Raw genomic sequence first — 20868 nt, forward strand, 5'->3', positions numbered from 1 at the left:
GAATATTTGTCATCGGTATGTTTGATCTTGTTAAACACCACGTTTGAATAATAAAACGATTACAGCGGTGGAGGAGGCCTTACAGCCAGCTGTGTCTGAGCTGGCTTTCTGCAATGGGAAATTAATAGGCCTGAGAACATTTTCTTCGAAAATACGTATTTCCTTTTTGAAAGCCTTGATCAAATCTGCCTCGACCATGTACCCAGTGCTTTCCAGATCGTAACTGCTCATTGAATACTCCACCGTTGGAAAATGAATGGACTTTCCCCTCCCTGACTGAAAGCTTGGTCATCAGTCTTTTACTGTTCATCTCTGATAAATGTTTGCTGCTTTGATTGTCTTCCTCCTACGAAATGCTGCTCAGGCAATTAACCTCAATTCATAGCGGCACAGCAAATATTCACTAGATTGCTGTGAGGCTGAGTAAAATTGGGCCAATTTCTCTGCAGTTCAGAAGATTGAGTGTTGAAATACTGTAAATTTTAAAGGAGCTTGACAGGAATCACCGAGAGATTGTTTCCCCTATCTGGGGAATCTAGAACATGGGCATAGGCTCATTATGAGGGTTGATCATTTCAGACGGAGTTGAGGAGAATCTTCTTCTTTTAAAGGGATTATAATCTTTGGAATTTTCTGCCATAGTGTTGAATGTCGTCAAATCTGAGATAGGCAAAATTTTGGTGTTTTGGGGAATTGAGAGTTTTGGGAGCAGATGAGAATGTGGAGTTAAGGTGGAAGATGGCCATAATTGTATTGAATTAAGGAGCAAGGCTTAAGGGGTCATATGGTTTATTCCTGCTCATGTTTTTTTGTGTTAATTTGTGCTACGCCTACTTGAAGGTTGTTTGTTTTGGGGTACAATAAACACAAATTGCTGGAGAAACTCAGCAAGTCTGGCAGCGTCTATGAAGTAGAATTAACATTTCAGGTCCAGAGACCCTTCTTCAGGACATTTTGATGGAAGAGAGTCAGTTTTGTTACAAGCAATTTGTAGGCTGGTGGCTGACATCAGTGTAAGTAAGAGGGGTCAACATTCTATTGGGCTTGTTACTTCAGGGAGAACATATTACTGGAAGGTTTTGTCAAATGACTTTCCATTGATTCTATACTTCTGGCGTTGGCTACTGAACAGCCCATCTTTGTGATCCACCACCTCCCAGCCCCAATTGTTCATCCTCACAAGGCTCCACTTTCCCGAAGCCACTTGGTTATTTAGAAGATTCACTGTCAGTCAGTCAGTTTTTCCACAATTTCCAGTAATTTTATAACTATTAAACAAAAACATTCTAAGAAAAATGTGCCATGCTTCGGTCTAATTCTGTGATTCTATAAAGTGGGATTATTGTAGATTGTGATCTTTAGTGTTACAGACTTGATGGGCCAAAGGGCCTCCTCTATACAGTGTGATTCTATGATTCTCATTCTCCTTGAATTTTTCTTGCAGCTCTCTACTTGAGATTATTTCATTTTGGGAGACTCCAAAATAATACTGAAGAGTTGGCAACTGCACTGTATGAATTGTAGTTATTTATAGTTTTTTTTTGTTTTGTGTCCATTTTCAGGAAAGGGTGCGCTTGCGTTACAAGCTACTCTACACCTTGGCTGAACAGCTCTTCACAGAAGTCGGGGAGGTCACAGAGTTCCCAGCCGTGGAAATCTGGGGCAATCTTTGAGGAGCGAATGTGTCAATGTGAAGGATAACCATGGAAGGTCCTGGGGACGCCACTACTGACTATGAAGGCTCATCACTGTTTTCATATCAAAATTGCCACAGAATTCCCTGGAATTATATTGGATTCCACTCTGAGAGTGATTGACAATTGTTGGAATGATTTTATGTTTGCAAGGAAATGTTGCAACTTTAGGCATATCCAGACACACGGTGGGGCTGGAAGGACCTTATTTTTTTGCCATGTTGGTCCTTGATCACTTTTCGGTAGAATTGGAGAATGGAGCAGATGCAGAATCGTAGAAATTAATACCCATGCTGTACAGGCAGGAATTTAATACCTGTCCCAACATCAAGTTACAATTGTTTTTCCCATCCACAGTTACATTACACAATCAGCATCAGCTAGCAGGGGGCACTTTGACCCGAACAATTATGGCAAGTATCCCACCCTCACATCAAAGGAATGCTTTCCTTCCACAGAGATAGACTTGACATCCAACGTCAACAACTGGGAATGTCCTCCTACTCCCAACTCCAGTTGTATCTTTTTGATCTATGTGGTTAAACGGCACACCATGTGCCATTTATTCATTATATGTGGAGGGGACCCTGATATTAACCCTTGTTTCAAGTGAATATCTGCTGAGTACACAACCTGATGTGATAAGTTTTCACCCTACACCATCAATACTTAGGTCTGAATTTCAACCCTGGAGCTTAGCTACGGTTTCCACGCCACCAGTGAGTTGCTGTTCCATTTGATTCTGTCCTGGGTTATTCAACAGGCACTGAATGGAAAATGGAAGCTGTAGAAATTTGCGCGGATGTTATTATTTGAGGTGCTGGAGAATTCCTGTTCCATTAGTAGATGTCACTAGTTTATAAAACACTTAGAATTCTCTTTTCAAAGCAAATAAACTAAACTAATAAATTAGACTTTTAGACCCTGTTATAAGAAATAAAATTGTCAAATGAAACTTGCAATATATAAATTAAAATTCAATTATGGGTGAAAGTAAACCACTATCATGCCCACTAATTGCAGAAAGCTTCAAGCTCACCAGAGGACTTTGCGTGTTCCCTTTCCACGGACAAATGGACGTGGACGTAATCTCAGAAGTCACTCAGGCCTAAAAGTCCTCTCCACAGCCCACTGTCTGGATCTATCAATGATAGTTTGGCCAGCCCCAAGAGCAGACGCATGAAGGGTCCCGCGATCTGCACAACCCCTCTGTCCATGGTGACCAAAGATTAGGAGCATGAGGCTAAAGTGTACCAAAAATTCAAAAGCAGCCCTCAAGATTTGAAAGAGGAACTGTAACCTGTGTACACATGGAACATCAAGGCAGTAGAAAATACTGGCAACTTAGGTTTCTATGAGTTAGCTTGATATCCTGTTATGGGACTGCTCATGCACCACCGTCCACACCCATTTACTGCAATCACTTGCACCCCATGACATGTAGACTTGACCTCAGCAGAAATACAGCCACTGCCCAGGAGGTGAAGAGGATGTATTCTCTTAATTTCCTGTTCTGAGGTCTTTGGCCCTTGGATCCTTGGCAGTAATTGTCACCAGAAATTTGTCTGCTATCCTTTATGTGTAATCCACCACATGTCTGCAACTTTGGTATGGAGATAGAAGAAGCTAATGCTGGGGAGAGGGTGGTTCATAGGAACAAAAGCAGGTCATACAATCCCTCAAATTTGTTCTGCATCCTTGAGTCATTTGTCTTTTTGTCCCAACGGTGAATTATCCAATGTGATGTAATCAGTATTTGCAACACATTATGTGACTAGGATAATTCATCATGTGACAGTGACACCTAGAGGTTTAATTGTGTGCCTGTCTGCTTTTTTATAAATGTAGTGAATAGATATCTATTTGGACACTTGTGGCTTAATTTTCTCTACTTGCATTACACAATGTACAGAAGAAAGTAACTCCCTTCCTAGTGCCTAACTGTCCACAGACAATTGGCAGTTGTAGTCAGAAAACAAAGCTTAAGAGACTTCATGCTGTTGAAAATACCACGTGGAAAGTCTGCATCGCCACCTCTGAGCTAAGAACCAGTTTATAGCAAAAACATGTTCTTGAATATTGTCAAAGTCTTAAATGTTTAAGGAGGAAAAAAAAACTAGCCTTGAAAATGTAATCAATGTACATATATATTTTTGTAATTTTAGAAAATGCAATAATGTAACTTTCAGGCTTTATACCTGTGTAGGTTTGTGAGACATTTTCAGCGACAATACAATCCAGATTCTGTAAAATCACATGAATGTATATACACTCCATTTGATATTCAGAAGGTTGGAGCCTGGAAGGTGCTGTCAAGTACTATAATGTCCTCGTCTTTATTGTACTTCTCAGCCTTGTCTCCGTGGAGTATTCTCACTTCTGACTCAAAGTGTCAGCTCAAGTCCTACTCCTGAGATTTGAGCCTATATCTGAGTTGACACACAATCAAAGGTGCATCTTTTAGATGAGATGTTAAAACTTGTTTGTCTGTAATAGTGATGGTAGAGGACATGATGGCACTATTTCTCCCCACACAAACCCACTTGCTGAAACTTGGGCCAACCTTTTTTTCCCAAGTGAATGTTACAAGAAGTGCAATAAAATTGAACTTTTCTCCATACTTAGTGTTCTGATCTGAGGTACCTGAATGCAACTGCAACACTCCTGATATATATACCCCATGTCAGGCACACAGCCTGAATAGGATGAAATAGTTAGAATTTAATAATATATTACAGAAAGTGCAACAGAATTCAACTTTTTCATATAGTATATTCCACTCTAAGGAATAATACATGTCAATAATCTTGATATTCACAGGGAGTCACAGTGCCACGTTCCTTGAGTTTGATTCCATTCTCGGGTGATTGTGTAAACTTTGCACATTCTCCCTGTGTCTGCGTGAGTTTCGTTGGGTGCTCTGGTTTCCTCAGTTGATCATGCTAAATTGCCCACAGTGTCAAGGGATGTGTATGCTAGGTGGATTAGCCATGGGAAATGCCGGGTGACAGGTATAGTGTAGGTCTGGGAGAGATGCTGTCCAGAGGATCAGTGTGGACTCGATGGGCCAAGTAGGCTGCTTCCACACTGTAGAGATTCTGGATTCAACGTTGAGTAAAATCATATTAAATCATGAACTCTGCCCTCATGTCTCATTTTCTTAGTTCACATTAACACCAATCCTCGATCTGCCTTTTTAATACCAGTAGCATTACTTTTGCCTTTTGTTCTGTGATCTCCAATCTCCATTACCCTCTAACCTTCCCTCTGATCCACTTGCTCTTTCCTGCCTTATCTACAATATAAAATACATCAGTTTCCCATTTATTAGTTCTAAAGATGAGTCATATTGTACTCAAAACTGTAACTCTTTACACAAATGCTGCCAAATCTGCTGAGTTTCTCCAGTGCTTACTGTTTATATTCCATATAAAGTTTTTTTTTATATCCAGAAGTGCACTTAAACAAATGTATCTATATATGAGCAACATTATCAGCATCTTTACTTTATCAGTAAACTCATGGCTTTCTGATTGTACTCTCAAGTTTGCATTCCTGCTTTAAAAATATTCAAGGCCACGGCTTCCCTCATTTTTCAGGAGTCCCAAATAATTTTAATGCTGTCATGGAAAACTCCCATCTCTATTTTAGTTGGGTGACACTGATTTTGAGACAGGCCATGTTAGATTCATAGTTCTACATTTTCCCTTAAGAAGAAACAACCTCTCCAAGTTTACTTTGTCAATATCTCTCGGGATATTTTATATTTCAATAGAGTTGATTCTTACTCTTCTAAAGTAAAGTGGATAAAAGCCAAGCCTGTCCAACTTCATAAGACAAACCTCTTGTTTCAGGTGTTAGTCTGGTAAACCTCTGAAGTGCCTCCAAAGGATTTTCTTAAATAAGGAGACCAACAACTTTGGAATGTACTGTTTGCAAAAACCAAGTGAAACACAATTCTTTTGCACTTGAAGAGCAGCAGGTTTCAGACAGCACAAAGTAGAATCTTTCAGTGAGTCGATGCTTATCTTGGTTTGCAACCATGGGAACAGATTACAGAGCACAGGGTCTTTGTAATGAACTACGACAAATCTGTATCTCTATACCACCAGAGTGTCTGTTGAAAGTCTACTTTCAGTGATGCAATTTGTGAACTGCATTGTATACTAATTAAGTGTAATAGATAAGGGATTTACTTGAAATCAGTAAGTGCAGAAACAGAGTGCCATGCTCCTTCCTGAGCCCTGTATGTTTATAAAGTGTGGGAGGGTGACAATCGTTAGGTTTCTGTTCTGATGATTGATTACTACAATTGGTTGTTAAATTTAGCAATGGCTAAACTGTTGCACTGGTTCAATGTTTACATTTGTTTCACAATAAATGTGATTTTATAATGCATTAGGTTTATGATCCCTCACAGATGAGTGCAGTGAATTGTTATAATGAATAGCTTTACGCTGAATGTGTAACAGTGTGTTATAATTGAGATCCTTAGAAAAACGCCTCTCCTTCATTTGGCTTCTTTATTGCTACCACACTGATATCTGTGCCTTAAGCTGTACAGCCTTTGCAAACTGTAGTAAATTGGAATTGATTTGCAAGCTTTACTGGAGCTATGACTAAGTATTAACAGTGATGAGCCCTTTTAAATCCTTGTGATCTTTTACAGTGGTGCACACACTAATTTGTTAGTCTTTAAGGTCTGACTCCTGTGTCAACAAATGTCAGTGAAAGGGTAGTTTTTCAGAAATCTGTCAAACACTTTGACTCCCTACATGCCTCACCCCCTGGCGTCACAGCTACCTATTATTTCTTCTGCTCTTGCACTCTCATTGAGGAGTAAAGGCAATTTTCAAAATAAAGTCACAGTGGGGGGAAAACATTGCAAAGGACTGGAACTTCCTTAAACCTTTCCACCTTTTTTCCCCTTTATGATGTTACAAAAGCATTGGATTCACCTGACCATCTTTTCCCTTTTAGTTGGTTTATTTTCAGATTACGCTCATGTGAAATGCCTTGGGATTTTGTACTGCATCCAATAAGCTGTGCAAGTGACATGCTCTTCCTGTTTCTGGAACTCAGTCAGTATTCTGTAACAGAGTTATAGATTATCTACTTTATGTGAATTGAGTTTTATGTTGTACTCTTACAAAGCTACTTCTATATACTTTTTCTCAAAGACTTTTAGTATTTCTGTCTAAGAGCAGCAAAATGCATGTTTTAAACACCTCAATTTGCTTTGTAATTTTTTGTCGTCTTGTACAGTCTCCAGTATCTGCAGATCCAGGTATCCAGACTTCCACTGATGTGTGTTCATTTTGACTACAGGGGATGCCTTATATGCTGGTTGGGCCACTAATATTCAGCATCGTCCATCCACAGTAAGATCAACTCCACTATTTCATAAAATGAGACAAACCCATAAAAATTAAGAGATTCAATATAGTTTGTCCAAATTTTCAGCAATATAGTTTGATGGTTGGGCTTGAGATATTTCAAAAGTCCACTGGTGGAATTTTACTAGGATGAGAGTGAAATGGGCTAATGCAAGATATTTGTGACAGAATTGGATAAAAAGACAAGCAAGGCCCATCTCAACAACAGGAATAGAGATAATGGGAACTGCAGATGCTGGAGATTCCAAGATAATAAAATGTGAGGCTGGATGAACACAGCAGGCCAAGCAGCATCTCAGGAGCATCCTGAGATGCTGCTTGGCCTGCTGTGTTCATCCAGCCTCACATTTTATTATCTCAACAACAGGAATATCTTGCTTCAACTTTCATGCTTTTACCAAGTGGTGAGGTGAGTTTCTCACTGGGCAGAGATAAATTGCCAATTAAAGGATGTTGTAGCTTGTCAAATGCCTCATTAATGACCTAGCTTGCCTCATTAATATTCAGCTTCCTATCTTACTGAACACTCCAGACATCAAGAAGTCTTGACGTGAAAATCACAGCTGTTCCCTGGTGACTTCAGCTCACCACTGGTTGCAAAGAGCCTCAATGTTGCTCAGCATCAACATCACAGGACATGCTCCACTAGCTTCCAGCCAAGCACACAACAAATGCACAGACATTAGCATCTAGCATTTTCTAAATGCCTCGCAACCCATCGTGGCATCTCCAATCCACTTGTAGGACACTTAGAAAGCACAGACTTTCATTGCAAGGCACACCAGCAACTAGGGTTGAAGGTTGCATCAGGGACCCTGTGCACTCAGGGACAGGCACAGGGCAGACCAGACTGCATCTCAGAATTGCTCACATGGTCTCTAAGTACTTTCTTACCTTGTGCCTACCTTCAATGCTCACATAATCCATTGGCCTGTCGTATACAGCAATAACAAGGGGTTCTGACAACAACTGAACCTGCACCAGAACTAACCATATACTGAGGAAAGCATTTTTGAAACCTTGCCCTCCTATGAGCCAAAGTCAAGAAGACCACCATCATCCCTGAACCTAAGAAAGAACATGCAATATATCTTAATGGCTACCATTCAGTGGCAAAAATCATGAAGTGCTTTGAGAAGCTGGTCATGGCCCACACTAGTCTCCCAGCCTGCCTCGATTCCCTACAATTTACTGACATAACAAGTCACAGCAGATGCGACATCCCTAGCCCTGCACTCATCCCTGGAACATTTGGACAACAAGGATGTCGATGTCAAACTCTTGCTTATTGACTACTGCTCCGCCTTCAATACCATTATCCCCTCCAGACTGATCTCAAAACTCTGTGACCTTAGTCTCGGCCCCTCCCCCACAGGCCACAATCAGTGATGATAGATAACTGCACCTCCTCCACAATAACAGTCAACATTAGGGCCCCCGAAGGATCCGTCCTCAGCCCCCTACTGTACTCCCTGTACACTCACGACTATGTTGCCGAATTCCAAATGAATGCCATCTACAATTTCGCTGATGACACCATAGTAGTAGGATGGATATCTAACAACAAGAGTCAAAATGCAGAAGGGAGATAGGAGGCTTGGTGACGTAGTGCAGTGAGAACAATGTCTCTCTCAATGTCGGCAAAACTAAAGAAATGATCATTGACTTCAGAAAGAAAGGAGGAGAACACCATCTACATCAACAGAACTGAAGTTGAGATGGTGGAGAGTGTCAAGTTTCTCAGAGTGACGATAAACGACAACCTGTCCTGGACTTCTCATGTGAATGTGACAGTCAAGAAGGTACAACAACGCTTCTTCTGCATCAGGTGGTTCAGGAAATTTGACATGTACATAAGGTCTCCCACCAATTTCTACAGATGCACCATTGAATGCATACTGTCTGGGTGCATAACAGCCCAGTACAGCAATTGCTCTGCCCAAGACTGTAAGAAACTACAGAAGGTGGTGTGCACTGCCCAAACCATTATCAAATCTAACCTTCCATTCATGGACTCCATTTACAAAGACCCTTTGCGCACTGGTAATGGCCTCCTACAATCTCTTCTGTCAGGCAGAAGATACAAAAGCCTGAATATGCACCAGCAGGTTCAGGAACAGTTTCTTCCCAGCTGTTATTAGACAGATGAATTGACTGTCCAGCCTCACATAATGCTGCTCTTGCTAATGTTGATCTTGCCTAGCACATGCGCTGTGCAATGTAACCTGCATGCTTCTGTCTAAATCATTTTGATCTGTATATCCTTGCTTACTATGAAATGCATGTACTGTACTTAAACAAAGCTTTTCACTGTACCTCTAAACACATGACAGTAAATCAATCAATCAATTTGAAACAGCAACATACTGGCATGCTCAGCCAAAGAGCCTATGAGCCTATGGAATTTACTTTAGAAACTTGAGGTCAAAACATTGAATGATTTCAAGAAGAAGTTGGATATAGCACTTAGCTAAAGGAATCAAAGGATATAAAGGAAAAGCAGGTACGGGCTATTGAGTTGGATGATCAGCCATGATCAGAATGAATGGTGGAGCAAACTCAAAGGGTTGAATGGTTAAGTAGCCTACTCCTGCTCCAATTTTCTATGCTCCCACTAGACAAGGTGGAAAATTTCCCAGATATGCCTTGCACACAAAGCAAGGGAAATCCAGTCGGCCTATAAATACACTCTTAATTAGAAGAGATTGAAGTTGTCACAGACAGTGTTATCTTAGTAATGTCACTTAGGTCTGATACGAGAATTTTTTTCATGTAGAGAGTCGTGAACATCTGGAAATTCTTTACCCTATAGAACTGTGGAAGGTCAGTCTTTAAGTATGTTTAAGATAGAGATTGATAGAAGTCTGATTTGCAGTGGCATACAGGGTTATGGGGATAGTGTGGGTAAACAGCAGTGAAATATTCAATCAGCTGCCATCGTTATGAATGGTAGGGCAGGTTACACAGGCTGCATGGCATACTTCTGTTTTTACTTATCAATTACCTGCTTGTTGACACCTCATTTGGAGTGTAACATAAGCTATGTGACTTCTATATATTTTAATATCATTTATTTTAGAGTCTGGATTGGAGATAGTGGCACGTGGTTTTGGTCTGTATGTCTGAAGGGGTTTAATGATGAACTTGTAAGTATTTATGTTGACACAATAATTTATTTTAAGAACAGTATATGAACATTTGATTCTGTTGTTCATAGAGAACTATACTTTGTATGTTTCAAACACGGAGTGGTACTGTCAGATTGAGCCATGGCTGCAAATTCCGCCACCAAGTCCCTGATGCAAACCACCAGAAAATGGGCAGTGCTTTGGAGCCCAGCCCCTTCCTCAAGAACATGAACAAGTGTCAGAAATAATTCAAGAAGGGTCTGCCAGAGTGGCCAGTTCACAGCCCGTCAGAGCCCTCAGGAGTCTAGGCCTTATAAAAAGCCTTGTCCACTGCTACTGGAGGCTGAATGATTAGAGGTTGATGCAGAAACATGCCTAGTCCCAATGGTCCTTGGGAGAACTTGCCACAAATTCAGCTTGTTGATAGATTGAATCATAGAATCCCAACAAGGCAGAAAGAGGCCATTTGGTCCATTGAGTCCACACTAACCCTCCAAACAGCATCCCACCCGCACGTAGACCCCAACCCTATTGCTTCAACACCACATTTATCATGTGTGATAACCCAACTAGCCCACCCAACCCTGGACAGTAAAGATAATTTACCATGTCCAATCCACCTATCTTCGGACTGGGGGAGAAGACTGGAGCACCTGGAGGAAACCCATACAGACACGGGGAAAATGTGCAAACTCAACACAGACAGTTACCCAAGGCTGGTACTGAACCAGGATTCCTGGCACTGTGAGGCAGCAGTGCTAACCACCTATTCACCATACTGCCCCTGTTCCAGTACTGATCACTGTGCTCTGAAGTGTGAGTCTGGTGATGTATGTTTCTCTGCAAAAATCATTCTGCCATTTCAACCCAAAAGCTGGTACACAAACACGGTGAACTGACTGGCTTATTCTTTGCTGTGTGGCAATACAGTTTGGCAGGTTTTGCCTTTACGACTGTATCCATTTCAAATGAAACAGAAGATAAATGATGAGATGAAACGCAGCCAGTGATCTTGCTCTTCACTCCTGTTCTGGGGTGACACCACAGGAAAAGCATGTGACCCACACTGGCTTGACATGACTTTCTATTGTTTTGCAAATTGACAACTCCAACATTTCCACGGAGCATCAATATGTCCTCACCAAGATGGCGGCCGTTTGGGTCCATGTGTCACTTTACGGCGGCTGGTTTGCGACAGTGGCTGTGTGCGATCCATTTTCCGGTTGCGTGGCGGTTGGCCCATGGCTGCTGCTGTTTGCCTGTTCGGCCTAGTTTACCGTTTGTTTACCGTTGGAGCTGGATCCGCGGCAGGTACCGAATAGCGTTCAATTGTCATCGGGACGCGGGTTTACTTGTCGGGGTTTTAGAGGACAATGCGGTCCAATAGAGGGACCTCTCGCTCCACTGAGGGTCGTCCCACTCGCAGTGAGCAATCCTCACACCGAGACAGTGGCTGCTGTTCACTGCAACATAATTCAAACTAAATCACAACACCTAGGCGAGCAATCGCTTTGTGTATTGCTGAGGGAGTGCGGCACTGTCGGAGGGTCGGTGCTGAGGGAGCGCCGCACTGTCAAGAGTGGCAAATATTGAGGGAATGCACCACTGTGAGAGGGACATAGAGTCATACAGCATTGAAAAGATCCTTCAGTCCAACTAGTCTACACCAACCATGTTCCCAAACTGAACTCGTCCCACTTGCCTGTACCTGGCCCCTATCCCTCCAGACCTTTCCTATTCATGTACTTATCCCAATGTCTTTTAAATTTTGTAACCATACACACATCCACCACACCCGTGGCAGTTCTTTCCACACATGAACCACCCACTGTTTAAAGCAGTTACCCCTCATGTCCTTTTTCAAATCTTCTCTCGCCTTAAAAATATGCCCCTTAGTTTTGAGCTCCCCCACCCTAGGCAAAACACACTTGCTGTTCACCTTTTCTGCGGCCCTCATGATTTTATAATCCTCCCTAAGGTCACTCCTCAACCTCCTACGCTCCAGTGGAAAAAGAATCCAGCCTTGCCAGCCTATTTTTATAACTCAAACCCTCCATTCCTGGCAATATTCTAGATAATTTTCTTAGAACTCTCTCCAATTTAATAATATGTGATCAGAACTGTACACAGTATTCTAGAATAGACTTCACCAACCCTGTACAACTTCAGTATGACAGCCCAACTCCTGTACTTTGAGCATGTGCTAAATGCCTTCTGAACCACTTTGTTTAACTGTGATGCAGATTTCAAAGGACTATGTACCTGAATCCCTAGGTGTCTCTGTTCTACCACAGTATCCAGGGCCCAGTGCTGAATGTATATTCCACTGTCAGAGGTGTAATACAGAGGAAGTACTGCATTATCAGGTCAGTACTGAGGGAGTATTGCCCTGCCAGAGGGTCAATGCTGAGCAAAAGCTGTTCTGTCTGAGGTTCAGTTTTGAGGGAACATTGCACTATTGGAGGGTCAGTACTAAGGGAGAGCTACATTGTTGGAGAGTCTGTGCTAAAGGAGAACTTAACTGCCGCAGGGCCAGCACTGAGGGAGAGCTGCACAGTTGGAGGGCCAGTGCTGATGCTGCAGCAGTCTGACAGAATGCTATTAAAGTGATGCTGTACTGTAAGAGTGATGGTACTGAGGGCATGCTGCATCAAAGATCAATGCTGTGTGAGCTCCACACTAATGGTCATTCAACACAAGGGAGATGGGATGATGATAAGGTAACTTATTTGGAGCCCAGGACTCAAGGTCATGAATATATGATAGTCGTTAATATGAGACCATTTTGAGATTAATCCAATAGTGCATTCAGAAGAAATTTCACTGAATGATTAGCATATAGAAATTACTGTAACAAGTACATAAATTATGTATTGACAGGCAAAACAATTACAAAATGGGGATGTTATCCATGTGGATTCTTAGCTTTCTAATTGAAGCCAGTGCGTCACCTATAATGGCTTCTCTCCCATTCCTATATCATTACCCCAGGTGTCCTCCAAAGATCTAGCTTTTTAAATCGTATTTCTTTTCTATGCGTTTCCCGTTAGCCACATCAAGTGAAATCATGGTATCAGTTCTAATATGTACGCTGATGGATTGCTGTTTTGGAATTTGAACAAACATTTTGCTCCTGCCCTCAGGATACTGAATTAGAAGAATCTGAAATGCATCTCACGAATAGGGGGCTAAAGATAGAAAGGAACTAAAAATAATTATCCATAGGAAAAAGTAGAAGGAAAACTAATGGGACTAAAAGCTGACAGGTCATTGACCTTGATAGCCTATATCCAAGAGTATTAAATGGCTGCAGAGATGGTGGATATATTGTGTGTAATCTTCCAAAATTCACTGACTGTTATAAAATTCCCTGCGAATTGGAAAGCCACAAATTTCAATGGCGCTGTTTACAAGAAGGGGGAATTCTGTACCAGTTATCCTAACATCTGTTGTTGGGAAAATGCAAGAATCCATTAAGGAAGGAGGATTAGGACATTTAGAAAATCATATTGCAGTCAATTCAATTTTGTGAAAGAGAAATGTTTGATTTGTTGATGTTCTTTGAGGTTGTGAATGGTTAAAGGAGAATCAGTAGATATAATGTGTTTGGATTCAGGACATAATTAGGAAGACAATTGGAATGTTAACATTTATTGCATAAGAGGATGGCATATAGCAGTCTGGGATTTTTCCTTGAGCCGCACAGGTCTTTGGAAAGAACACACCTTGATAATAGCGAGTTTTGAGAAGATTTGTAGCTCAGGTTGAGGTTCTGGATGTAAGTTTGCTCGCTGAGCTGGAAGGATCATTTTCAGACGTTTCGTCGCCATTCTAGGTAACGTCATCAGTGAGCCTCCGATGAAGTGCTGGTCTTATGTCCCACTTTCTATTTATCTGTTTAGGTTTCCTTGGGTTGGTGATGTCATTTCCTGCGTCGGTGATGTCATTTCCTGTTCTTTTTCTCAGAGGGTGGTAGATGGGCTCCAAATCAATGTGTTTGTTGATGGAGTTCCGGTTGGAATGCCATGCTTCTAGGAATTCTCGTGCGTGTCTCTGTTTGGTTTGTCCTAGGATGGATGTGTTGTCCCAATCAAAGTAGTGTCCTTCCTCATCTGTATGTAAGGATACCAGTGATAGTGGGTTATATCTTTTTGTGGCTAGTTGTCATTTACAAAATACCTTGGAAGAACTGTGACAAACATTACATTGGACAAACAGGCAGAAAGCTAGCCACCAGGATACATGAACATCAACTAGCCACAAAAAGACATGACCCACTATCACTAGTATCCTTACATACAGATGAGGAAGGACACCACTTTGATTGGGACAACACATCCATCCTAGGACAAGCCGAACAGAGACACGCAGAAGAATTCCTAGAAGCATGGCATTCCAACCGGAACTCCATCAACAAACACATTGGTTTAGAGCCCATCTACCACCCTCTGAGAAAAAGAACAGGAAATAACATCACCAACGCAGGAAATGACATCACCAACCCAAGGAAACCTAAACAGATAAATAGAAAGCGGGACATAACACCGCTTCATGGGAGGCTCACTGATGATGTTACCTAGAATGGTGACGAACGTCTAAAACGAACCTTACAGCTCAGCGAGCAAACTTACATCCAACACCTTAATAATACCGTGAAGTTTTGGTCTCTTTATTTAAGGATGGATATATACATTGGAAGCAGCTTAGAGAAACTTAATTTGGTTGATTCCTGAAATGGAAGTGTTGTTGTCAGAAAAGTTGGATCTCATCATCTGTAATCATTAAAGTTTAGATGAAAATAATGAATTGGAAGATACTGAGAGGACTCGATAAGATAGCTGCTCAGAAGATGTTTTGCTTCATTCAGAATCTCAAAATATAGAGCCTTCCATATAAGAGGAAAATTAGAGGAATTTTTCCTTTGCGAGTTGTGAATACTTGGAGATTTCTATCCCAGACAGGTGTGGAGGCTCAAGGCTAAGACTGTCAGATTCTTGATCTCTGAGGAATTTAAGAATTATGGGGAACAGACTTAGGAAAATAGAATTAAGGCCAAGAGCAGACCTGCAATAATTTTATTGAATGACAGCAAAACACACTCAAGGAGCTAAGTGGCTTCCACCTGGTTCTGTGAAAACAGTGCTGGAAATACACTTCCAGTAATGCAGCGTCTGTGGCAGAACTGAAGTCAGTATTTCAAACTCTTTGTCTTCCTTGAATACTTCGAGTTATTGATTATTGTTTTTTTCACTGACTGTGTTTCCAGTTTTCACTATCAATTCAAATACCAGTCTCTTTCTACACACTGATATGTATGTTTGTAATTAGGTACAGCAGATCGTTGAAGGATTGGCTATTGCTGAGGTACAGTTGTTTTCTGTGGCATTTTTTTAAATGCATGAAGAATGGATTTCTCGAAATTCCTGGACGACAATTTTGATGTCAAGGACTGGGTGAATGGGGCTTTCAAAACTGTTCAGGAGGAAGAACCTGGAAAGGTAGACAGTCATGCTGCCACACTGGTAATGAAACTGCAGTTGTTCATTCAGGAGGTGAACAATGCCATTGAAGGTATGTGTTACACTTTATCTGTGTAAATAGAATTTACCTCGGAGTGTGTTGATATTTAGAGTCCCTTGGAATGTTCAACTGTTTACAGGGAGTCCCTAAGAATCTTTTTTATTCATTCATGGAATGTGAACATTGCTGGCTGGGGGAGCATTTCTTGTCCGTGCCTATATTTCCTTGAGAAAGTGGTGGTGAACAGACTTCTTGAAACTCTGCAGTCGATTTGGTGTAGGTAGACCCACCACACTGTTAGGGAGGGAGTTCTAGGATTTTGACCCACAAACACTGAAGGAATGGCGATGTATTTCCAAATAGGATGGTGAGTGAATGGGAGGAAAACTTGCTGATGATATTCCCATGTATCTGGTGCCCTTACAGTTGATGGTAGGGACTATGGAGGATTCTTTCTAAGGAGCCTTGGTGGATGTGTCATTATTTATAAGGGGTTTCCTGGAGTGCAGTGTTTGAATTGAATAATTTATTGTTAGGTGTATTAAGTGTAAAAATACAGTGAAAATTGTGTACCTTCACTCTACATATATGGTGCCATTCACATTAACTTAGTGTAAGATAAGGAATAAAAAACAACTTTCCTTTCCACGACTGCAGTCCCACTCTGGGCTTTCTGGCTGTCTCCATGCCTTCGCCCGAGCCCTGCTCTGGGCTTTCCAGTCCATGCCATGCCACTGCCAGTGACCTGCTTTCAGCTGCCTCACCGGCCTGTTCTGGCCGTCACTGCCTCACCGGCCCTGCTGTCGCCGTCACTGCCTCACCGGCCCGGCACGTGGTTCTTGGTCGCGGCATAGTTACTTCCTGACTCTTTAGGTAGGTAGTTAAAAGGGTGGGATAGGGCATAGAACTACTACAGAGGGAGAGAGAAAAGGGAAAAACAGGAAGGATAAAGAAAGAAAGAGAGTGAGAACTAGTGAGCAGACTAGAGCCCTGTATGGAGTGACTTACTCTGCCGCCATCTTGGCGGATGTGAGGAAACCCTGGAGTGTATCCATATTTTGCATGGGTTTCCGTGGCATGTGGCAGTACTTGCAGAGGTCCCCTGGTGTGTGGCAGTACTTGCAGTGTGTCCCCAGGCGTGTGTCAGTACTTGCAGGGGGTACCGTGCCGTCTGTCAGTACATGCAGGGTGTCTCCTGACATGTATCAGTACTTGCAGAGGTCCCCTGGTGTGTGCCAGTTCTTGCATGTGTCCCCAGGCGTGTGTCAGTTCTTGCAGGGGACCCCAGGCGTGTGTCAGTTCTTGCAGGGGTCCCCAGGCGTATGTCAGTTCTTGCAGGGGTCCCCAGGCATGCGTCAGTTCTTGCAGGGGTCCCCAGGCACGTGTCAGTACTTGCAGGGGATCCCTGGCATGCGTCAGTACTTGCAGGGAGTCCCTGGCGTGCATCTGTACTTGCAGGGGGTCCCTGGCACATGTCATTACATGCAGTGAGTCCCCTGGCACGCGTCAGTATTTGCAGGGGCTCCCCGGCACGTGACAGCATTTGCAGGGGTCTCCTGAATTGTCTTGGCATTTGTAGAGTTTCCCCGGGAAGTGGCAGTATTTTCAGGGGCTCCCTGGAAGTGTATTTGTGTTTACAGGGGTTCCTTGAGAGTGTCTGTATTTAGGTAGTATTTGTGGAATAGCAGCACATCTGTTCTGGTGGACCTGTTTCTTCTTCTTGTGATTTCTTCATCTGCTGTTTCAGCCCTTGGGTCATACAAGGTTCAAAATCTCTGGTTGTGTAATTTGTGCACGAGCATTTTGTCTTATGATCTGTTTTGGTCTCAGAGACTAGTCACCAAGCGCTACAGAACATGCCTAGGGCACTCCGGGATGTGGAAGCTCTGAAGCAAGAAGCTTCCTTTCTGAAGGAGCAAATGATCCTTGTCAAAGAAGATATTCGGAAATTTGAACGGGACACAGCACAATCCATGCAGGTAAGGATGTTAAATAATTTGAGGGCTGCATTGTTTATCATGCATGAAATGCAACCTGCGTGTTTTTCATTTCTTTACAACTATCAGAGTTCTCCTCCCATAGATGTGAACTGAATGCTCCTCTCTGTCAGTTTGGCTCAGTCAGTATCTGTTTTGTTTCCTGTGATGTATCCATAATCAACAAAAAGTGCATGAAATGAACAATGCAGAGATGGACCATTTGGCCTCCTTTTCTCCTGGTATTCATGCTGCACATAAGTCCCATCCTATTTCCATCTAACTGTATCAGTATACCTTTCAGCTTATTTTCCCCTCATTAACTAATCAAACTTCCCTTTAGACACATTTAAGCTATTGTGTCAAATATTCCATGTGGTCGCACATTCTGGGTACAGAGGTTTCTCCTGAATTCAGTAATGGACTCATTGGTGATTCTTTTATTATTTATGGCCCTTAGTTGTCATCTCCTCTGGAAGTGAAGACAACTTCTCTACATCTATCGTGGTAAATGCTGTCATAATCTTAAACTTTTCACAGCTCACTCCTTAGTCTTTTATAGAGAAATAACTCAAAAATATTTCATTGTTCTTAATAATTATGCCCCTTCAGTTTTGGTGTCGTCTTTGTGAAACACATTTTCTCCTTTTCTAGTGCTTCTATTAAGTGACACCATACCACATGGTAGGTGCTTAATAGTAAAAGATACTGGCTGACGAATTATCAGCTAGGCTCCTCCTTTTTCCAACATTCAGCTTGTATTTGCGTGATTGTTGTTGTGTGCTGCAGGTATTGGTTGAGCTCGATGAAGTGAAGTCCAGAATGCAGGCAGCATCTGAGGCATTGCAGGAGGCCGACAAGTGGAGCACACTCAGTGCTGACATTGAAGAAACACTGAAATCTCAGGTAGGAGCGAAACTGTTTCAGCCCAATGCTATCAGGAAGTTCGGACAGACTGCAACATGTTAAAATGCTGTTGGATGAGGGTGTGGAGCTGGCGGTTTCCTGCCCTGTCTTGCATTTTGATGCTAGTTCAGGTGGCCCAAGGCATTAATTCCTTATCTCTGCCCCAGACAGTGATGGAATACCTAAACAAAACTGTGAAGTTATCTACTGTAGCTCAGTGGTAGAACTTTGACCTCAGAAAAACATGAGTTCAAAATCTTAAGTGGAGATTCCAGGACACGATCTAGGATGCCACAGACAGTGCAGTCCCGAGTGAATACTGCATTGTCAAATGCCCACTTCAAATGAGACTTTGAGTTCAAATGGCAAATATGCTGTTCTGTGTTGTAAAGACGAGGAAGGGGCTTTGTGTTTTGAGCTTTGGTGTGAGTCTGAATCAAGCAGTTTGAGCTTTGCTGTGGATTTCAATCAAGCAGGAAGTGACAAAGATGTCACACTGCTCTTGACGTGTGAAAGCAGGTGACTTCATCTGCTGTGGGAGTTGTGTCAAGGACATCTCTTTTGTATTTTCATATCTGTATATGCATGAAAATGTGCACATGCATCAGAAGATGATAGAGTTGAGCTGTGTTGTGATGGCCATCATTATCAAAATGTCTGCTCACCTAGTTCTGGAAAGGACCAACCAATGAAGAACAGTGGATAAGGTGTAATGGCAGACGTTGTTGAGTTCTCATGGAATAACGGCACCACCTCGCACTTCACTCTAGAAAACTAGGATGGTTTCTACTGTTAAAACTCTGCAGTGGCTGAATCAGGACCTCCAATTTCCTATACTCCGCTGCCTTGTTTGCTCTAGGGTAGAGTAAATGCTGTTTGCATGGTGGCATACAGTAATGGAAATGGTTTACTCCCACAGGATATTGAGACTATCTCGGCCAAACTCACAAGCATGCAGAACAGTTTGGCCATGCTGGTCGACACACCAGATTATTCAGAGAAATGCGTTCACCTCGAAGCACTAAAGAATCGATTGGAAGCCATGGCAAGCACACAAATTGTAGCTGCATTCAACTCTCAGTCTGTTGGTGAGTCATCTTGATCCTGTGAGAGCTGTGTGGAGTGCTTAGTTTGTACACAATAAGATTTAGCACTATTATGTGCACAGTTGCTTCAAAATGAACAACAACTTGCATTTAAATAGTGCTTTTAACACCAGTGAAATGTCTAACTTTTTGGCAACGATTTGTAGCTCGGGTTGTGGGTGAAGTTGTTGACTTGCTCGCTGAGCTGGCTTGTTTTCGTTCAGACATTTCATCACCATGCTAGGCGACATCATTAGTGAGGCCTCCAATGAAACGATGTTGTTCTACTCTACTTGGAATATCTGGTCAGTTGTGGTGAGTAGTGTCATTTCCAGATTTGATCTGTATGGGTTTGTATATGGAGTTCAATTCTATATGTTTGTTGATAGCATTACGAGTTGAGAACCATGCCTCTAGGAAATCCTGTGCATGTCTATGTTTGACAGTAAAATGTCCCAAGTGCTCATAGGAGAATAACATTGACATAGAGCCACTTAAAGACTTGTTGGACAAGCAAGAAAAGTCTTGATGAACTTGATAGGTTTAATGGAGAATCTTAAAGGAGGGAACAGTTAAAAAGGCGGAGGAGTTTAGGTAAGCAACTCCGGAATTAACAGCCTTGGTTCCTGAAGGCATGGCTACTATTTATGAATATGCAAGAGGCTGGGCTAAAAGAAAAGAGGATCATGGAGAGTTTTAGGTTTAGAAGAGCAGAGAAAGATAGGATGGGGTGAGGCCATTGGAGAGAATTGGAAGCAAAAATAAAAATTTGAAAATTGAATTATTTCTGGACTAGGAGGCAGTGTTTGTTGGACAGCATGCATAAACAAGACTGGGAGACCAAATTGTTTAGAAAGAAAAACACTGGCAACTGATCTTAACCTTCCATCCAAAGTTTAGCTGCAAAACCAGGGACCAAACAGCAGGGACTAGCAGTGAGAAATTTTTGATCATTCACAATGGGAACGTAATGGAGGGTGTGCAAATGACATCAGGAGACGAATATTGAAGAGACCACCTTTTTTTTTGAAATGAAGAGTTTAATTTCAGAAGGAGCAGGTTTCCAAAGATTTTACCAAAAGCCTAATAATGGAACTCATTTCCACTGGTCTTTTAAAATTATTGTGAGCATTGGGAAAAGAGGCACATTTGATAGAACCTGT

The 20868-nt window shown here is 42.1% G+C and overlaps 2 protein-coding genes across 5 annotated transcripts in view; both read left to right on the plus strand.

The window, feature by feature from the left end:
- The window catches only part of LOC125462186 (ADP-ribosylation factor-binding protein GGA1-like), a 35053-nt gene extending 27703 nt beyond the window's left edge, over positions 1 to 7350 (plus strand). For all 3 annotated transcript variants that reach the window (XM_048551869.1, XM_048551870.1, XM_059653996.1), the window contains one exon: positions 1563 to 7350. In XM_048551869.1, the coding sequence (XP_048407826.1) occupies positions 1563 to 1673 (111 nt within the window). In that variant the 3' untranslated portion in view covers positions 1674 to 7350. The remainder of the gene's footprint in view (positions 1 to 1562) is intronic.
- Positions 7351 to 11425: 4075 nt separating this feature from the next.
- The window catches only part of cog7 (component of oligomeric golgi complex 7), a 45470-nt gene continuing 36027 nt past the window's right edge, over positions 11426 to 20868 (plus strand). Inside the window, exons 1-6 of one of the 2 annotated variants that reach the window (XM_059653997.1) lie at positions 11447 to 11529; positions 12513 to 12584; positions 15547 to 15789; positions 17569 to 17717; positions 18504 to 18620; positions 19540 to 19708. In XM_059653997.1, coding sequence (XP_059509980.1) covers positions 15624 to 15789; positions 17569 to 17717; positions 18504 to 18620; positions 19540 to 19708 — 601 coding nt within the window. In that variant the 5' untranslated portion in view covers positions 11447 to 11529; positions 12513 to 12584; positions 15547 to 15623. Of the gene's footprint in view, positions 11530 to 12512; positions 12585 to 15546; positions 15790 to 17568; positions 17718 to 18503; positions 18621 to 19539; positions 19709 to 20868 lie in introns of both variants that reach the window. The other variant, XM_048552049.2, reaches the window with a different exon arrangement.

This window comes from Stegostoma tigrinum, chromosome 23 (genome assembly GCF_030684315.1).
Source record: "Stegostoma tigrinum isolate sSteTig4 chromosome 23, sSteTig4.hap1, whole genome shotgun sequence".
NCBI lineage: Eukaryota > Metazoa > Chordata > Chondrichthyes > Orectolobiformes > Stegostomatidae > Stegostoma > Stegostoma tigrinum.